This window comes from Monodelphis domestica, chromosome 7 (assembly GCF_027887165.1).
Source record: "Monodelphis domestica isolate mMonDom1 chromosome 7, mMonDom1.pri, whole genome shotgun sequence".
In the NCBI taxonomy this organism is placed as follows: Eukaryota; Metazoa; Chordata; class Mammalia; order Didelphimorphia; family Didelphidae; genus Monodelphis; species Monodelphis domestica.
The window spans coordinates 138,709,617-138,727,838 of record NC_077233.1 but is presented as its reverse complement, the minus strand read 5'-3'; the positions used below and the strand labels follow the sequence as shown (position 1 = coordinate 138,727,838).

General features: G+C 35.3%; 1 protein-coding gene across 4 annotated transcripts in view; it reads right to left on the bottom strand.

Annotated features, from left to right (window-relative positions):
- IFT140 (intraflagellar transport 140) overlaps nucleotides 1-18,222 on the bottom strand; it is a 231,693-nt gene that overhangs the window by 117,518 nt on the left and 95,953 nt on the right. For all 4 annotated transcript variants that reach the window (XM_016424171.2, XM_001364644.4, XM_056805652.1 and 1 more), the window contains 2 exons: nucleotides 13,995-14,086; nucleotides 225-352 (listed from right to left, as the gene is read on the bottom strand). In XM_016424171.2, the coding sequence (XP_016279657.1) occupies nucleotides 225-352; nucleotides 13,995-14,086 (220 nt within the window). The remainder of the gene's footprint in view (nucleotides 1-224; nucleotides 353-13,994; nucleotides 14,087-18,222) is intronic.

Here is an 18,222-nt window from a genome sequence, read left to right as displayed (position 1 = left end):
CTCATTTTACAGATGAAGAAACAGAGGCAAATGGTTAAGTGATTTACCCTGGGTCACATAGCTAGGAAGTGTCAGATTTGAACTCAAGTAGATGTCTTCCTGATTCCAGGCCTGGTCTATCCACTGCATCACCTAGCTGCCCTGGTTTATCTCCCAGTTTTCCTTCTCCTATCTTTAACCAAGTTCAAACACTATATACACTCTTATTTGGGCATTAACAGTACCTTCGGGAGAGATCAAAACTTTTAAAGTGAGCCAAGTCTGTTCCTACAACCAGGAAATTCCCACAGACGTCCAAAGAGCATGGATTTCCCTCTGTTTCTGAAAACATTAGCAGCTGTTTGACAGTTCCCTAAAGAAAAAAAGAAAGAAAAAAGTCATAGGAAGAACTTAAGGAAGGGTGCTTTGTATTCTTAACAGTCAGCCAGGAAATTTGACTTTCTAGACACAGTAAGTTTTACTGTCAATGTTCCATATAGCTATGAAAGTGAGAATAAACACTTGGGGGTGGGGAAGTGAGAATAAATTACATTTCTTGACAATTTAAGGCTATTCATTCCTGTCTTTAAAGATTATGGTGAAGTGAGGCAGTTCTTTTTTAAGTTAATTGATGTTATTTCTCTGAGTCCATTTTAATTGGACCCCTGGGCATGTATGTTTTTAACAAAGATTACTAGAATGTAATAAGAAAAAGAAAATTCAAGTTTTGCTTCAATTTCTTTTTGTACTAGAATTTAACTTAGGTTCATATTATTCTAGTCATAATTATGATCTAGGATGAACTTGAAATTTAATTAGAGACAGAAGAAAATGTTTTAGAAATCTACATCTCACTATCTTTATAATATCCATTTGGGATTTTAAAATAATCTTTTATATGCATTTTGTAGTTCACTTAATATATTTTTTTACATTTTATTTGATACAATATTAGATTTTATCAGTTTGTCCCTTATAAGACATTTACTTTCTTGAACTCTAAAGAGGAAGACCATTACATCACCCATACCCTTATGAGACTCTCTATCATAAGGATAATAAAAAAGTTTGTGATTATAATGGTAAGAAAAATGCATGAGTGATAAACATCTAATTGTTATCACATAAGAATAAGTGACCCAAAAGATCCTCCTTCTCCAGACTGCTGTCCAAAGTAGACTGGTTCTAAAGGCAGAAGAATATGAGGAAGACAAATAGAGAGCAAGTGTCTATTAACAAATTCTGGGTAAACTAACATTTTCCAAGAGCATTTGGGAAGCAGGAGCATATTGAGGTAATCTGGTTCTTATCATGGCTAGATGAAGACTTCCACATAAATTCTCATGATGCTAGTTGTCCTCTGTAATGATAATTGAAATGTAAATGTAATTAGATTAATTAAGAATAGATCGTAGTCAGATGTAGGGTTTATAAAAGTAATTTGAGACTTCCTAGGGTTGCTTTAAGATTTGCCAAGGAACTCAGAGAATTTTGCAGGGTGCTTTGGAAGTATCAGTTGAGAAACCGATGCCACTTCTGGGACAGAGACTTGGAGGTTGGTTGTTCCTGGCTTTCCTCTGATCAGCCTTGAAGAAGTTGTGGAAGGTTTGAAACATCTTGAATTTGAAGGAATTGGAAAGGTATCTGATCAGAGAGCAGGGGAGTTACTGAGCAGTTCTTTGGAACTCCTCTGGCTGTGCCAGAGGGCAACTGCTGGGAGAACAGCTTGTTACTCTGACAGGCAAGGTTTGATCTTTGGCCAAAGGAAAAGGAAGTTGTCTATAAACATTAAGTTCATGATTTTTAAATACAGGTTTAGTAAGTTAGAATTTATATTTTAGACAATATAGATTAAGGAGGAATGCCATTTGGTGATCAAGAAGGCTTCTCTTGTGAGAAAGGTTTGAGGAGGTATAGATTAGAATTTATTAGATATAGAGAATATTTCTTATCAATACTTATTTTCCTTTTACTTTCCCTTTTATACAAATTTTAATAGTTATAATAAATGGGTTTTATAGAATTGGCATGACCAGGAGTTTTCTTTAACTCCTTGAGTAGCCATTTTTTCTTAATGGTCAAACTCAAGAGCCTATCCACATTAGTGACAACTATTGGTAATACCAATACCAATAACCAATAAGGGTCAATACCCCTTACAACACCTGTCAGAGTTGTAAGCCTTTAACGGTCTCTTCTCTACCTCCTAAAAGTAAAAAACCATAATGTTGTCTTTCCAGATAAATGCTTAGTATCATTAAACCCTGATCACCAACTTAGCTTTCCATGATTTTTACCTATGTTAGGAAGATAATTCCAGCATAACATGTTATGATTATAGGAATGGAGACTAGAGAGGATATATCAGTGTCCTGATAGACCCACCACACTCCTCAGTCATCTCAATCCAATGGGCAAGCACCTGAGGGTAAGGGCAGAAGGCATCTCTCAGCAGAAGGAAGTCTACTGCTGTTCCATATGTCAGTGAGCATTAAACCTACCCAGATAACTGCCCCAGCTTTAATGGTGTGTTTTCTTAACATTGGAGGGCAAATATGGGGAAAGATGTATGGTCCTTCATTTCTTTTTTTTTTAATAATTTTTTATTTAATCATTTCTAAGCATTATTCATTAGAGATAAAGATCATTTTCTTCCCCCCCCCCATAGCCGACACGTGATTCCACTGGGTTTCACATGTGTTCTTGATTCGAACCCATTTCCATGTTGTTGGTATTTGCATTAGGGTGTTCATTTAGAGTCTCTCCTCAGTCATTTCCCCTCAGCCCCTGTAGTCAAGCAGTTGATTTTCATCGGTGTTTTTACTCCCACAGTTTATCCTCTGCTTGTGCATAGTGTTTTTTAGATCCCTGCAAGTACGGTCCTTCATTTCTAAGAAGGTTTGGATACGAATACAGAAGGTAACCCGAAGCAAAGAGTCTAGAAACAACTAGGGACACAGTTGATGGAGCATTGACCCTGGAGACAGGAAGACTAAAGTTCAAATTCCACCTCAGAAATTTATCACTTAACAACTGCCTTGCACATAGTTTCCTCCTCTCTAAAATAGGGATAGCATTTATCTGGCAAGGTTGTTGTGAGGATCAAATGAAATAATATTTGTTAAGTTTTAGCAGTCTGGCACATACCAAATGCTGAATAAATTATTTTTCTCCATCTTCCAGCCTTTTCAACTTCCCAAACATTGCTCTTTTCTTTAAAAAAATGAAGCTAACATTAATTTCTATTAAAAACACTTGAAAACATAGGAATGAAAGGGCCTTCCCTCAAAATAATTAGTGTTTATTTAAATCCAGCAGCAACTATCATCTGCAAAGGGGATAAGTTAGAAGCCTTCCTAATAAGATCAGGAGTGAAGCAAGGATGCCCATTATCACCACTATTATTTAATATTGTACTAGAAATGCTAGCTGTAGCAATTAGAGAAGAAAAAGAAAAGGAAATTAAATAGAAAATGAGGAAATTAAACTATCACTCTTTGCAGATGATATTATAGTATAATTAGAGAATCCTAGAAAATCATCCAAAAAGCTAGCTGAAATAATTAATAACTTTAGCAAAGTTGCAGGATACAAAACAAACCCACATAAATCATCAGCATTCCTATATATTTCCCACAAAAATTAGCAGCAAGAATTAGAAAGAGAAACTCCATTTAAAATCACTCTAAATCAAATAAAATATTTGGGAATCTGTCTGGTAAGACAAACACAAGAATGATATGAACACAAAATATTTTTTTTTTGTAGTTACAAAACACTTATCACACAAATAAAACGATCTAAACAACTGGAAAAACATTAATTGTACATGGGTAAGATGAACTAATATAATAAAATTGACAATCCTACCTAAATTAATTTATTTATTCAGTGCCATACCTATCAAGCTACCAAAAAACTATTTTATAGAATTAGAAAAAAATAATTAAAAAATTCATCTGGAAGTGCCGAAGGCCATCAAAGCCACGCTGTTTGACATGGTCGCACATGGAAATCAGAGGTCACAAAGTGGCCACCAGGAAGGATGGAGATACCCACTCAGCCCCCATCTGTGTGACTTCTCTCTCTAATATCTCTAATTATTGGAATTGTTATTATTGTTCTCCCCCTAGCTTCAGGAAAAATAATATGAGAGCAAAATGCCTACAGGATTAATACAGATGCTTCACTTTATTCCCCCAGAATATCACCAAAAGATCATACTTACAAAATCAAACCTAAAAACTCCTATGAGTTAAACTTCTAACAAAACTGCACTTAGAATTCCCCACCCCCATGTATAGGCCAGGTACAAACTCTCCTAAGCTAGTATAATAATTACCCTTCAGGTAGAGGCTGGTACGTTATGCCTCACTGACTTATTTTACCAACTAAAACATAGGTAATATGCTGGGGGCCATCAAGCCACAATGTCTTGACATGTAGAGACCAGGAAGTCACAAAGTGGCTCCTTGGCCGGATGGAGACACCCACTCAGCCCCCCTCTGAGTGTCTTCTCTCACTATCATCCCTTACTATTAGAAATGCTATGATTATTGTTCTCTCCCCAGCTTCAGGAAGAATAATATAAGAGCAAAATACTTGCACACTTTCCCCCCAGAATACCACCAAAAGATCAAACTCACAAAACCAAACCTAAAAGACTATCATGGGTTAACTTCTGCTTATGCATATAACTCTTAACAAAGCTGTGTTCAGAAATTCCCCACTCCCATGCATAGAACAAATTCTCCTAAGTCAACACATCAATCATCCTAGGGAGAAGCTTGTATACCATGCCTTAGTACACCATGCCTCAGTGATTTGATTTACCAACTGGAATCCATCTTGGGAAATCCCCATGAAACTCTGAAAAAATGATTAGTTTAATATTAAAACTTTGTTGTGTTTCTGTTACCCCTTTGATCCCTCGACTTGGCTGCAGGGTTTGCCAATTGTCTCTACAACTTTGGATTGATTATCTATTTTTATTAAAAGAAACAAATGATTTTCTTTGATTGTCCGCAAGCTCAAGCACCTCACAGGTTAATGAGAAAATTAATCTATAGCTACTCCACCTATGATGAAATCATTTATCTTTTGCAAAAGCTTTGTGTATCCTGTCTGAATCAATAGTAACAATAAAAGTATATAGAATGATCACAGAATGTTAATCAAACAATTTGTTAAAAGTTAATGTATCCAGAAGGGAAACAACAAATTGGGAAAAAATCTTCATAGAAACCTCTGACAAAGGTTTAATTACTCATATTTATAATGAGCTAAATCAATTGTACAAAAAATCAAGCCATTCTCCAATTGATAAATGGGCAAGGGAAATGGATAGGCAGTTCTCAGATAAAGAAATCAAAACTATTAACAAGCACATGAAGAAGTGTTCTACATCTCTTATAATCAGAGAGATGCAAATCAAAACAACTCTGAGGTATCACCTCACACCTAGCAGATTGGCTAACATAACAGCAAAGGAAAGTAATGAATGCTGGAGGGGATGTGGCAAAGCTGGGACATTAATTCATTGCTGGTGGAGCTGTGAATTGATCCAACCATTCTGGAGGGCAATTTGGAACTATGCCCAAAGGGCGACAAAAGAATATCTACCCTTTGACCCAGCCATAGCACTGCTAGGTCTGTACCCCAAAGAGATAATGGACACAAAGACTTGTACAAAAATATTCATAGCTGCGCTCTTTGTGGTGGCCCAAAACTGGAAAACGAGGGGATGCCCATCAATTGGGGAATGGCTGAACAAACTGTGGTATATGTTGGTGATGGAATACTATTGTGCTAAAAGGAATAATAAAGTGGAGAAGTTCCATGGAGACTGGAACAACCTCCAGGAAGTGATGCAGAGCGAGAGGAGCAGAACCAGGAGAACATTGTACACAGAGACTAATACACTGTGGTATAATCGAACGTAATGGACTTCTCCATTAGTGGCGGTGTAATGTCCCTGAACAACTTGCAGGGATCCAGGAGAAAAAAACACCATTCATAAGCAAAGGATAAACTATGGGAGTGGAAACACCGAGAAAAAGCAACTGCCTGAATACAGAGGTTGAGGGGACATGACAGAGGACAGACTCTAAATGAACACTCTAATGCAAATACTATCAACAAAGCAATGGGTTCAAATCAAGAAAACATCTAATGCCCAGTGGACTTACGCGTCGGCTATGGGGGGTGGGGGGGAGGAAAAGAAAATGATCTATGTCTTTAACGAATAATGCTTGGAAATGATCAAATAAAATATATTAAAAAAAAAGTTAATGTATCATTTAACCAATTATCTGCATTTGAACATGTAGGTTGAATAATGTAGCTGTGTGCCAAGAAAATATGTATTCATTGGGGTATAAAAATAAAAGCTAACCCTGGGCCTAGTGAAGCAGTTCCATATAAAGCTTGGTCCCAGGCTGACACATATAGCTGTCTTCCATCACTCATTTACACCTTTGCCACCACACCTAACTGAGGACCCTTGAAGCTGTGAGCAAGGCAGGCCCTGAGCTCTTGGCAGTAATCTGTCTTGGAAACCTCAGTGAAACATTAGAAAAATGATTAACCTGATATTAAAAAAAAAACCTATGTTTCTGATACCCTTTGACCCTCAACTTGGCAACAGTGTTTTGTTGATTGTCTCCTTAAAAAACCTGATTATTTTATTAAAAGTAACAAATGATTTTTCTTAGCTTGTCCACAAGTCCCAGCACCTCACAGGTTAATGAGAACTGACCTCTAGTTATACTGCCTATGAGAAGAAAACATTTATCTTTTGCAAAAGCTTTGTGTGTGTGTTGTCAGAATCAATAATAACATAGTATGTAGCATAATCACAGAATGTAAATCAAATGATTTGTTAAAAGTTAATGTATGACTTATCCAATTATCTGTAAAGAACATATATGTTGAATAGTGAAGCTGTGTGCCAAGGAAATATGTAATCATAAAAATAAAGACAACCCTGGGCCAAGTGAAGCATTTCCTTGTGATGCCTGGCTACAGGCTGACACTCTCAACTGTCTTCCCATCATTCATTCGCACCTTCACCACCACACCCAGTCAAGGACCCCCAAAGCCATGGTCAGGGAAGGCCCTGAACCCACAGCATGGAGAACAAAAGATAAAAAATATCAAGGGAACTAATGAAAAAAGATGTGAAGGATGGTGGCTTAGAAGTACCAGATCTTAAACTGTACTATAAAGCAGTGATCATCAAAACAATATGGTACTGGCTAAGAGATAGGATAGATCAATGGGATAGATTAGGGGTAAATGACCTCAACAAGCTATTGTTCAATAAATCCCCAAATCTCAATTTTTGACAAAAACTATTTGACAAAAACTGCTAGGAAAATTAGAAAACTATATGGCAAAAATTAGATTTAGATCAATATATCATACCCTATACACCAAGGTAAGTTCAAAAAGGGTGTATGACTTAAACATAAAGAGTGATATTAATGAGTAAATTAGGGGAATGTGGAATAGCCTACCTGTCAGATCTATGGAGAAGGGAAGAATTTAAAACCAAGCAAGAAAAAAGAACATTACAAGATTTAAAATGAATAAATTTGATTATATTAAATTAAAGAGTTTTTGTACCAAAAAATAAATAAGAGGTAAGAGAAGTGAATGAAATCTTAGAAAAACTAGAGTTAGTAGATATGTGGAAAAAAATAAATAGGGGCAAAAAGGAATATACCTTCTTTTCAGCAGCACATGGTCACTCACAAAAATTGACCATGTATTAGGGCATAAAAACATTGCAAACAAGTGCAAAAGAGCAGAAATAATAAATGAAACCTTCTCAGATCACAATGCAATGAAAATAATAATTAGTAAGGGAACATGGAGAGGTAAATCGAAAATTAATTGGAAATTAAACAATACAATTCTCCAAAACCAGTTAGTTAAAGAACAAACCTTAGAAACAATTAATAACTTCATTGAAGAAAATGACAATGGTGAGACATCCTTTCTGCAGCCAAAGCAGTACTCAGGGGGGAATTTATATCCTTGAGTTCATATATTAACAAATTAAAAGGGCAGAGGTCAATGAATTGGGCATGCAAATTAAAAAATTAGAAAGTGAACAAATTAAAAATCCTCAGGTGAAGACTAAATTAGAGATCCTAAAACTCAAAGGAGAAATTAATCAAATTGAAAGTCAAAGAACTATTGATTTAATAAATAAGACTAGAAGCTGGTATTTTGAAAAAACAAATAAAATAGACAAAGTGCTAGTCAGTCTAATTAAAAAAAGGAAAGAAAAAAACCAAATTGACAGTATCCAAGATGAAAAGGGAGACCTCACCTCTAATGAAGAGGAAATTAAGGTAATCATTAAAAACTACTATGCCCAATTATATGGCAACAAATATGGCAATCTAGGTGATATGGATGAATACTTAAAAAAATATAAAGTGCCCAGACTAAAAGAGGAAGAAATAAATTACCTTAACAACCCCATTTCAGAAAAAGAAATTGAACAAGCCATCAAAGAACTCCCTAAGAAAAAATCCCCAGGTCTAGATGGATTCACAAATGAATTCTATCAAACATTCAAAGAACAACTAATCCCAATATTATGCAAACTATTTGACAGAATAAGCCAAGAAGGAGTTCTACCAAATTCATTCTACGACACAAACATGGTACTGATCCCAAAGCCAGACAGGTCAAAAACAGAGAAAGAAAACTATAGACCAATCTCCCTAATGAATAAAGATGCAAAAATCTTAAATAGGATACTAGCAAAAAAAACTCCAGCACGTCATCACAAGGGTTATCCACTATGACCAAGCAGGATTCATACCAGGAATGCAAGGATGGTTCAATATTAGGAAAACCATCCACATAATTAACCATATTAACAAGCAAACTGACAAAAATCACATGATTATCTCAATAGATGCAGAAAAAGGCTTTGATAAAATACAACACCCATTCCTATCGAAAACATTGGAAAGTATAGGAATAGAAGGGCATTTCCTAAAAATAATAAATAGTATATAACTAAAACCAACAGCAAACATCATCTGCAATGAGGATAAACTAGAAGCTTTCCCAATAAGATCAGGAGTAAAACAAGGATGCCCATTATCACCTCTATTATTTAACATTGTACTAGAAACACTAGCAGTAGCAATTAGAGAAGAAAAAGAAATTGAAGGTATTAAAATTGGCAATGAGGAGACCACGCTATCACTCTTTGCGGATGATATGATGGTTTACTTAAGGAATCCTAGAGAATCAACCAAAAAGCTAGTTGCAATAATCAACAACTTTAGCAAAGTTGCAGGATACAAAATAAACCTGCATAAGTCATCAGCATTTCTATATATCTTTAACCCATTTCAGCAGCAAGAATTAGAAAGAGAAATACCATTGAAAATCACCCTAGACAATATAAAATACTTAGGAATCTATCTGCTGAGACAAACACAGGAACTATATGAACACAACTACAAAACACTCTCCACACAGTTAAAACTAGATCTAAACAATTAGAAAAACATTAATTGCTCATGGGTGGTGTGAATCTTAAAATTTCTCAGACTCTACCTTAGAACATTATCTCAAGGTTATGGTTAAGGTTATTCCCCATTTAAACAATGGAGGTTACTTGATCAGGAATGTAGTGGGAACTTTAAAATTACTCCACCCATACTTAGGCATACTTTAGGGGAAGATAAAGTTGTAAAACTCCTTAGTGAACAATGAAGGTACTTAACTCATACTTATAGTGAGGCCAAAACCTTAAGCTAGGTCTATTTTTAGATCTAATACAAAAGGGTGCTAAGTACCTATGAAGGTCAAATTAATCACTAAAAGGTCAGGCAATTTGCAAGGGGCAAGCTTAGCAAAGAGATGTGAAGTACTCAAAAGATATAATCTACCCAGAGAAGGTGAGAACTAAAAACTAAGAATGGGCTATCCTAGGAAAAGTGTCTACTGTGATTGGTAGACGTAAAAATTTAGGGGAGGTGACACAAGAGAAATTTTTCTTTAAAAGGAAGGAGCTGGAGGGCTCTGGAATTAGTTCAGTTTTGGTAGCTGAATTGGAGGTCAGTAGTCAGAGGAGGCTTCCGGGTCTCTAAACACTAGAGTTTTGCTTGGAAAGATCTTGTGGTGAGTGATTAAAGACTGACTTAGTTTCTCTCTTAAAGAGAAAGGCCTAGGCCATTGACATGGGCCCTAGCCCTTTCCTACTATTCTCTCTTACTCTGTCTCTTTCCCTTTCCTTAATTTCTTCATTTACATTAATTAAAATCTCCATAAAACCCAGCTGACTTGGGTATTTCACATTTGGGAACTTTTCCCATGGCGACCACTTATTTTTGATATAAAATCAAGACGCTAAAAATTATCTTTACAGTTTCAGCAATTCACAGTCTTGAAAACAATATTTTCGCGGTCACAATGGGATGAGCTAACATAATAAAAATGACAATCCTACCCAAATTAATTTACTTATTTAGTGTCATACCCATTGAACTACCAAAAAACTTCTTTACTGAATTAGAAAAAACCATAACTAAGTTCATTTGGAAGAACAAAAGATCAAGGATATCCAGGGAAATCATGAAAAAAAAAATGCAAAGGAAGGAGGACTTGCAGACCTCAAACTATACTATAAAGCAGTGGTCATCAAAACAATTTGGTACTGGCTAAGAGACAGAAAGGAGGATCAGTGGAATAGACTTGGGGTAAATGACCTCAGCAAGACAGTCTAAGACCCCAGCTTTTGAGACAAAAATCCATTATTTGATAAAAACTGCTGGGAAAATTGTAAGACAGTGTGAGAGAGATTAGGTTTGGAGCAACGCCTCACATCCTACACCAAGATAAATTCAGAATGGGTGAATGATTTGAACATAAAGAAGGAAACTATAAGTAAATTAGTTGAACACAGAATAGTATACATGTCAGACCTTTGGGAAGGGAAAGATTTTAGAACCAAGCAAGACTTAGAAAGCATCACAAAATGTAAAATCAATAATTTTGACTACATCAAATTAAAAAGTTTTGTACAAACAAAACCAATGTAACTAAAATCAGAAACAATCTTCATAAAAACCTCTGACAAAGTTTAATTACTAAATTTTACAAAGAGCTAAATCAATTGTACAAAAAATCAAGCCATTCTCCAACTGATAAATGGGCTAGGGACATGAATAGGCAGTTTTCATTTAAAGAAATCAAAACTATTAATAAGCACATGAAAAAGTGTTCTAAATCTCTCATAATCAGAGAGATGCAAATCAAAACAACTCTGAGGTATCACCTCACACCTAGATTGGCTAAGGAAAGTAATGAATCCTGGAGGTAATGTGGCAAAGTAGGGACATTAATTCATTGCTGGTGGAGTTGTGAATTGATCTAGCCATTCTGGAGGGCAATTTGGAACTATGCCCAAAGGGCGATAAAGAACTGTCTGCCCTTTGATCCAGCCATAGCACTGCTGAGTTTGTACTCCAAAGAGAGAATAAGCAAAAAGACTTGTACAAGAATATTCATAGTTGTGCTCTTTGTGGTGGCCAAAAATTGGAAAATGAGGGGATGCCCTTCAATTGGAGAATGGCTGAACAAATTGTGGTATATGTTGATGATGGAATACTATTGTGCTAAAAGGAATAATAAAGTGGAGGAATTCCATGGAGACTGGAACAACCTCCAGGAAGTGATGCAGAATGAAAGGAGCAGACTGATACACTGTGGTAAAATCAAACGTAATGGACTTCTCCATTAGTGTCAATACAATGTCCCTGAACAATCTGCAGGGATCTAAGAGAAAAAACACTATCCACAAGCAGAGGATAAACTGTGGGAGTAAAAACACCGAGGAAAAGCAACTGCTTGACTACAGGGGTTGAGGGGATATGATTGAGGAGAAACTCTAAATGAACACCGTAATGCAAATACCAACAACATGAAAATGGGTTCGGATCAAGGACACATGTGATACCCAGTGGAATTGTGTGTCGGCTATGGGAGAGGAGGCAGGAGGGGGGAGGAAAAGAAAATGATATTTGTTTCCAATGAATAATGTTTGAAAATTACCAAATAAAATAATGTTTAAAAGTTTAAAAAAAGTCTAGTTTCTCAAATATACAAAGAACTAAGTCAAATTTATAAGAAATCAAATCACTCCCCATTTGACAAATGGTCAAGGAACACAGGCAGTTTTCAGATGAAGAAATCAAAACTATCAATATCAATAATCAGATGAGAAAATGTTCTAAATCCCTCCTGATTTGAGAAATGCAGATCAAAACAACCCTGAGGCACTACCTTACACCTAGCAAGCAAAGTGACCAATAAAGGGAAATAATAAATATTGGAGAGGATGTGGCAAAATTGAGATAGTAATGTATTGCTGGTGGAGTTGTGAATTGATCCAACCATTCTGGAAGGCAATTTGTAATTATGCCCAAAGAGCCTTAAAATAATGCATGTCCTATGATCCAACAATACCATTTCTGGGTTTATATCCAAAAGAGATTTTAAAAATCTAGGCAAGGATCTATTTGTACAAAAATATTTATAGCTGCACTTTTTGTGGTAGCAAAAAATTGGAAAACAAGATGTTCCTCAATTGGGAAAAGGATGAACAAATTGTGGCATATGATGTGGACGGAAAAGTATTGTGCTATAAGGAATGATGAATTGATGGATTTCTATAAGAACTGAAAAGGCCTACATAAACTGATTCACAGCGAAATAAGCAGAACCAGGAGATTGTTATATACAGTAACTGAAAGTAGGACAATCAAATGTGATTGACTTTGCTACTAATAGCAATTCAACGATCCAGCACAATTCTGAGGGACTTATGAGAAAGAATGCTATCCACATCTCGAGAAAGAACTATGGGGGAGTAAAAATCCAGAACAAAACATATAATTTATCACTTCTTTATATGGGTATATGATTTGGGGTATTGAATAATATAGAAATGGGGTCAGGTGATTATAAATGTATAACCCAGTGGAATTGCTTGTAAACTGAGAAGGGGTTGAGGGGAGGGAGAAAATATGAATCATGTAATCTTGGAAAAAATTTAAAAATAAAAATGTAATATCTAAAAAAATTTTTTTAAATGATGCTGCTTCTTTCCAACCCTTAAGTCTGACCCATCAAGAATTCAGTCTTTCTCTTTCCCCCTAATTTCTCATTGGGCAAAACAAAGCCAGACCTTCATTGCTTAGCCAGAAGCACCAATTTGAAGGATACTAGAACCTCAGGGGTTAGGAAAAAAATAAAGACCCACTTTAAAAAACTTCCTACTGAGAAATCAGAAGATATTCTTCCTTCCAGTTGATAAATGGGTATAAAACAGAATTTACTAAACAGAAATGGATTTTTGTTTTGTCAATGACAGTCTCATTTGTAGGCATTTTAAAAGCAGAAACATGATAAAGTGTATTAAATATAAGTAAATATAAAAATGTTTCTGGTACAAGTCAGAAACAGGTTTTGACTCTAATTCTCCATATCAACACTTTCCAGTGTGAAAATTAACACCAGTCTGCATACTTTTTGTAGTAGGGCCCAATTTAATTTTGGATTTTAAAAATAGTAGAGTTTTAATATTAAGTTTTGCAATTTACCCCACCCTCTGATTGGACTAAGAACAGATAAAACCTGTTGCTTGTCTGTAAACAAACTACTTAAGATAATGGGATAAAGAAAAGATAGTGGTAGATACCAGCACTCAGCAGCCACCCTAAAGGTCTCCTGACTCCTGGTGTCAGGAGAATCCTTGGCTCTTGTAATGAATGACAACTTCTGAAAGAACTCAGACTTTTCTTTTTCTGGTTGCCTTTTTGTCATTTAATATTCATAAAAATTATAAATAATCAATTTATTCATAATTCACAATAATTTGTAATAAATAATAAATAAAATTCTTAATAAAATTATGAATTAAGATACAATCTCCAGAGAATTTTAATATTAACACCATTTCCATCTCATCAGCAATTTACCTGCCAAGTGCGAACTTGAACCCGGTTTGGCTCCACAGTATAAACATTTTCTTCATGCATTGCCAACACAGGAGACTCACATGGGAAGGAACCTCAAAAAATAAAAATCAAAATAATACATTAGACTATAATGACTTCTGTTTATTTCTCATGTGAAACGAGGTACTTCTAGTAGTTTGATAATTAAAAAAAATTTTTTATCATCATGCAAAACACATATTCCACATTCATTGTTGTAAGAGCAAAGTCCTACATAACCAAAACCTCAAAAGAAAATGAATAAATAAATACACTGATGTAAAAGACAACTACAACAGTTTTCTCTAGAGGTGGATAACATTCCCATCACAAGTCTTTCAGGATTGTCCCAGATCAATCCATTTCTGAGAATAGCCAATTTTCCAAAGATAATCATTGTACAATATTGCTGTTACTGAGTACAATGTTCTCCCAGTTCTACTTATTTTACTCTGTATCAGTTCCCACAGATCTTTCCAGCTTTTTCTGAAATTATCTTGCTTATTATTTCTTATAACATAATAGTATTCCATCACCAATATGTACCACAATTTGTTTAGCCATTCCCCCATGATGGGCATCCTCTCAAAATCTAATTCTTTGCCCCACTACAAAAAGAGTTGTTATAAATAACTTTTTACAAATAGGTCCTTTCCCCTTTTTATGATCTCTATGGACAAAGATCTAGTAATGGTATTCCTGGATCAAAGGCTATGTACAGTTTTATAACTGGCTATAGTCCCAAATTACCCTCCGGAATGGTTGGATCAGTTCACAACTTCACCAACAATGCATTAGTTTTGGGGATTTGTCTTAAGTCACAACTTGAGGCAGTGCCCTGCATTTTCTCTGTAATCCCTTGGGGGCATCTGTCTTGGGTTCATGGCTTGAGACAGTGCCCCTCCTCCCATCTCTCTCTCAATAAAGCATTATATTTTAGATGGAAAATAAAAACACACACAAAACCCACAAAAAATAATGCATTAGTGTCCCAATTTTGCCACATCTCCTCCAACATTTATCACTATACTTTACTGTCATTTTGTTTAATTTGAAAGGTGTGAAGTGGTACATCAGTTGTTTTAATTTGCATTTCTCTAATCAAGAGAGATTTAGAACATTTTCATATGATTATTATTGGCTTTGATTTCTTCATCTGAAAATTGCTTGTTGTCATTTTTAGTATTAGTAAATGGGGGAATGGCTTGAATTCTTATAAATAATAAAATTATAATAAGTCTTACAAATAAATCAATTAGCTCTTTCTAAATTTGAGAAATTCGACCTTTATGAGAGAAATTTGTTAAAAAATTTTTTCTAAGTTTGATGTTTTCTTTCTAATCTTGGTTATATTAGTTTTGTTTGTACAAAAGCTTTTAAATTTAATATAATCAAAATTATTCATTTTATATCTTATCATACTCTCTCATTTAGTCATAAATTCTTCCCCTCTCCAAAGATCTGCCAAGTAAATTATTCTGTGTTTCCCTAATTTAGTTATGGTATCACTCTTTGTATCTAAATCATCTATTTATTTTGACCTTATCTTAGTATAGGGCAGTGATGACAAACCTTTTAGAGACAGAGTGCTGAAACTGCAACCATCACAACTCACGTCAGCCCTTCGTCTTTCTCCAGACAGGGGAGGGAGGAAGAGCTCCCAATGGGCTGCTAAGCACAGGGGCGGGTCATGTGAGAAATGTCCTCAGGCACAGTGGACAGGAGTAGGGGAGCAACCCTCTCTGGCATGCATGCCATAGGTTCACCAACATGGGTATAAGGTGTGAAATATTGGTCTATACTTAGCTTCAGTCATACTGTTTTCCAATTTCCCAGCAGTTTTTGTTAGAGTGAGTTCTTATTCCCAAAGCTGGGATCTTTGGGCTTATCAAACACTAGTGTAAAGATTAAAATTTAGGGGAGACTGAGGCAGGTGAGGCATTAGCTTCTCTCTGCAAGGAGTATTATATTTTTTAGAGGTTTATTAAGGATTAAGGATTAAAGAAAATACAGGATAAGGAAAACGTGCCTAGGCCAGAGGCCTAGACAAGACCTCACCTACATTATGGAAAGAGCCACGTCTGCTCCAAAACGGAAGTCCAAAAAGAGACCCAAAAACCTTTGCCACCAGCTTAAATCCTTCCTCGATCTTGGCCCACCTCAGAATTCCCCTGAGATTACAAAGCATTTTGGGGAAGTGGAGCAAGGGCTTGTGGGGATTGAAGTCCAGAGTTCAAATCTCAATTTTACATTCCCCCCGTTTGATCCTCTGGGAAGAAGTCCTTCCCCAAAGGATCATAAAAACATAATCAATTTAAAGATTACAATAATTTGAGGATAAAAGAAAAAAGAACAAAACCAATAATTACTGGATGCATTGACAGAAAGCCAGTTAGGGGACAGTCCCCTTTGGCATGAAAGTATACATACAAATAAATGTTCAATCAACTACACCCAAAGTTCATTTTTGTGCAGTTTGTGGTCTGGAGGCTTCTTCATGGTGGCTTCTCCAACAGTTCAGTTCTGGATTCAAAGAGGTAGCTTCTTTTTTACCTAAAATTCTTCTCAAAAGGAATTTAAACTTTGCAATTTAAATAATGATATTTTTTACATTCCCCCCGTTAAGAGGGTGATTAAAAAAAAAGGATCACTTATGGATGCATGGCTGAGGTATGAGGTATATGAATCAATTGGCAAGAGATATTAAAAAGATATCAGAAAAATCCAAATAAAAAAGAAAAATTTCTGGATGAAAATATAGACTATCAAAAGTCTTATGTGTAAAATTCCAAGTAAAAAGAAAAATAAATCTATAACAGGTCCTTGAATCAGGGCCCAATTAAAATAATCTAAGCAATGATGCATTTCCCCAGTCAGTAGCCAGGACTACAGAAAGGTATCACACTATGAGAGGCAGAAAAGGGACCAGATTATGAGCCAAGTAGGAGCCAAGTTTGGGGATATTCGTCTGTGAGTATCTTCAGAGTGAGTGTGGACACAAGGAAAGCCTATGTCTAGCAATGATAAACACAGTAACCTCGAGTCTTCACACTAGGTTCAAGACCTTTGTATTGGCCTAGAAGTGCATCAATCCATCCTGGATTGGCTTTTCTTTGGCCCTATGCAATGGCTCTTGTATGTATATCTTGTCCTGGAATCAGACAGAATCATTAAGCAAATTCCCATAATTTATTTAAATAATTAGTGGCGTTGTTTTTATAGTCTCTAGCTTTTTAGGGCATGCATTAGCAAATGTATCTTACACTTGTATTACTGAAAAGTCAAAAAGTTAAAGAAAATCTTAATGCTGGTGACATGTGCTTCAAATATAAAAAGGAGAGAAAAAAAATAAAAAAATAAATAGTATATTGCACATGCAAGAAAAATATAATAAAAGTCTTAAAAAAATTCCAAAATATAGCTTATAATCATTGACACACTGTGTCAGCTAAGAAAATAAAGATTACAAGACTTTCTCACCAAAAATGAGATCCATTTCCTCTTAATATCTGGCCATGCTCACTGTGAGTAGAAGGCAAATGAGTTGAACAAGGTTAACAATTTTTCATTTTTAAAAATACAGTAGTACAAATATGTAGGTATCAAAATCCCCCAAATTCTCAATAGCCCAATTAATTACAATAGCAAACAAACACACTTTCATATTTCACATAAGTTGCTGTATGGCATTTTAAATCTATGAATCGATGGATATTTGTCACAATTTTTACAAACGTAGCAATCTTTCAACCTTGGTATTTAAACATAATAAAACTCATCTTGGGTTAAGAACATAATCAAGAAATCTATATATCATTCTGGTAGAAGTAAAATAGTGAGCTGAAGAGCATAAATAAAGGGTTGCTCCTTTATCTTGGAGGCTTTTTAGGGGTACAAATGCCCTGAGATTAACTGCCCCAACTTCCATTCACATATTTAGAAATGCGGAAAGGTTGGAGGTTATAAAATGTATTTCACTTCGGCTACAATTGGCCTTACCTCACGGTAGGGGCAGGCAAAAATAACCAGAGATTGTTAAAAAAAATTCCAAAAATCATATTTAAAAAACCCTTAAAATCATTTGAGATATTTAGCACATTAAATTTTCCAAAAGTTGTTCTAGCAATTGTAACCAGTTCTGAAGTCCATCTATGTGATAATTTACAAAGTCAAAATATAAAGGCTGTTTTTTTTTCATATGGGCTTAATT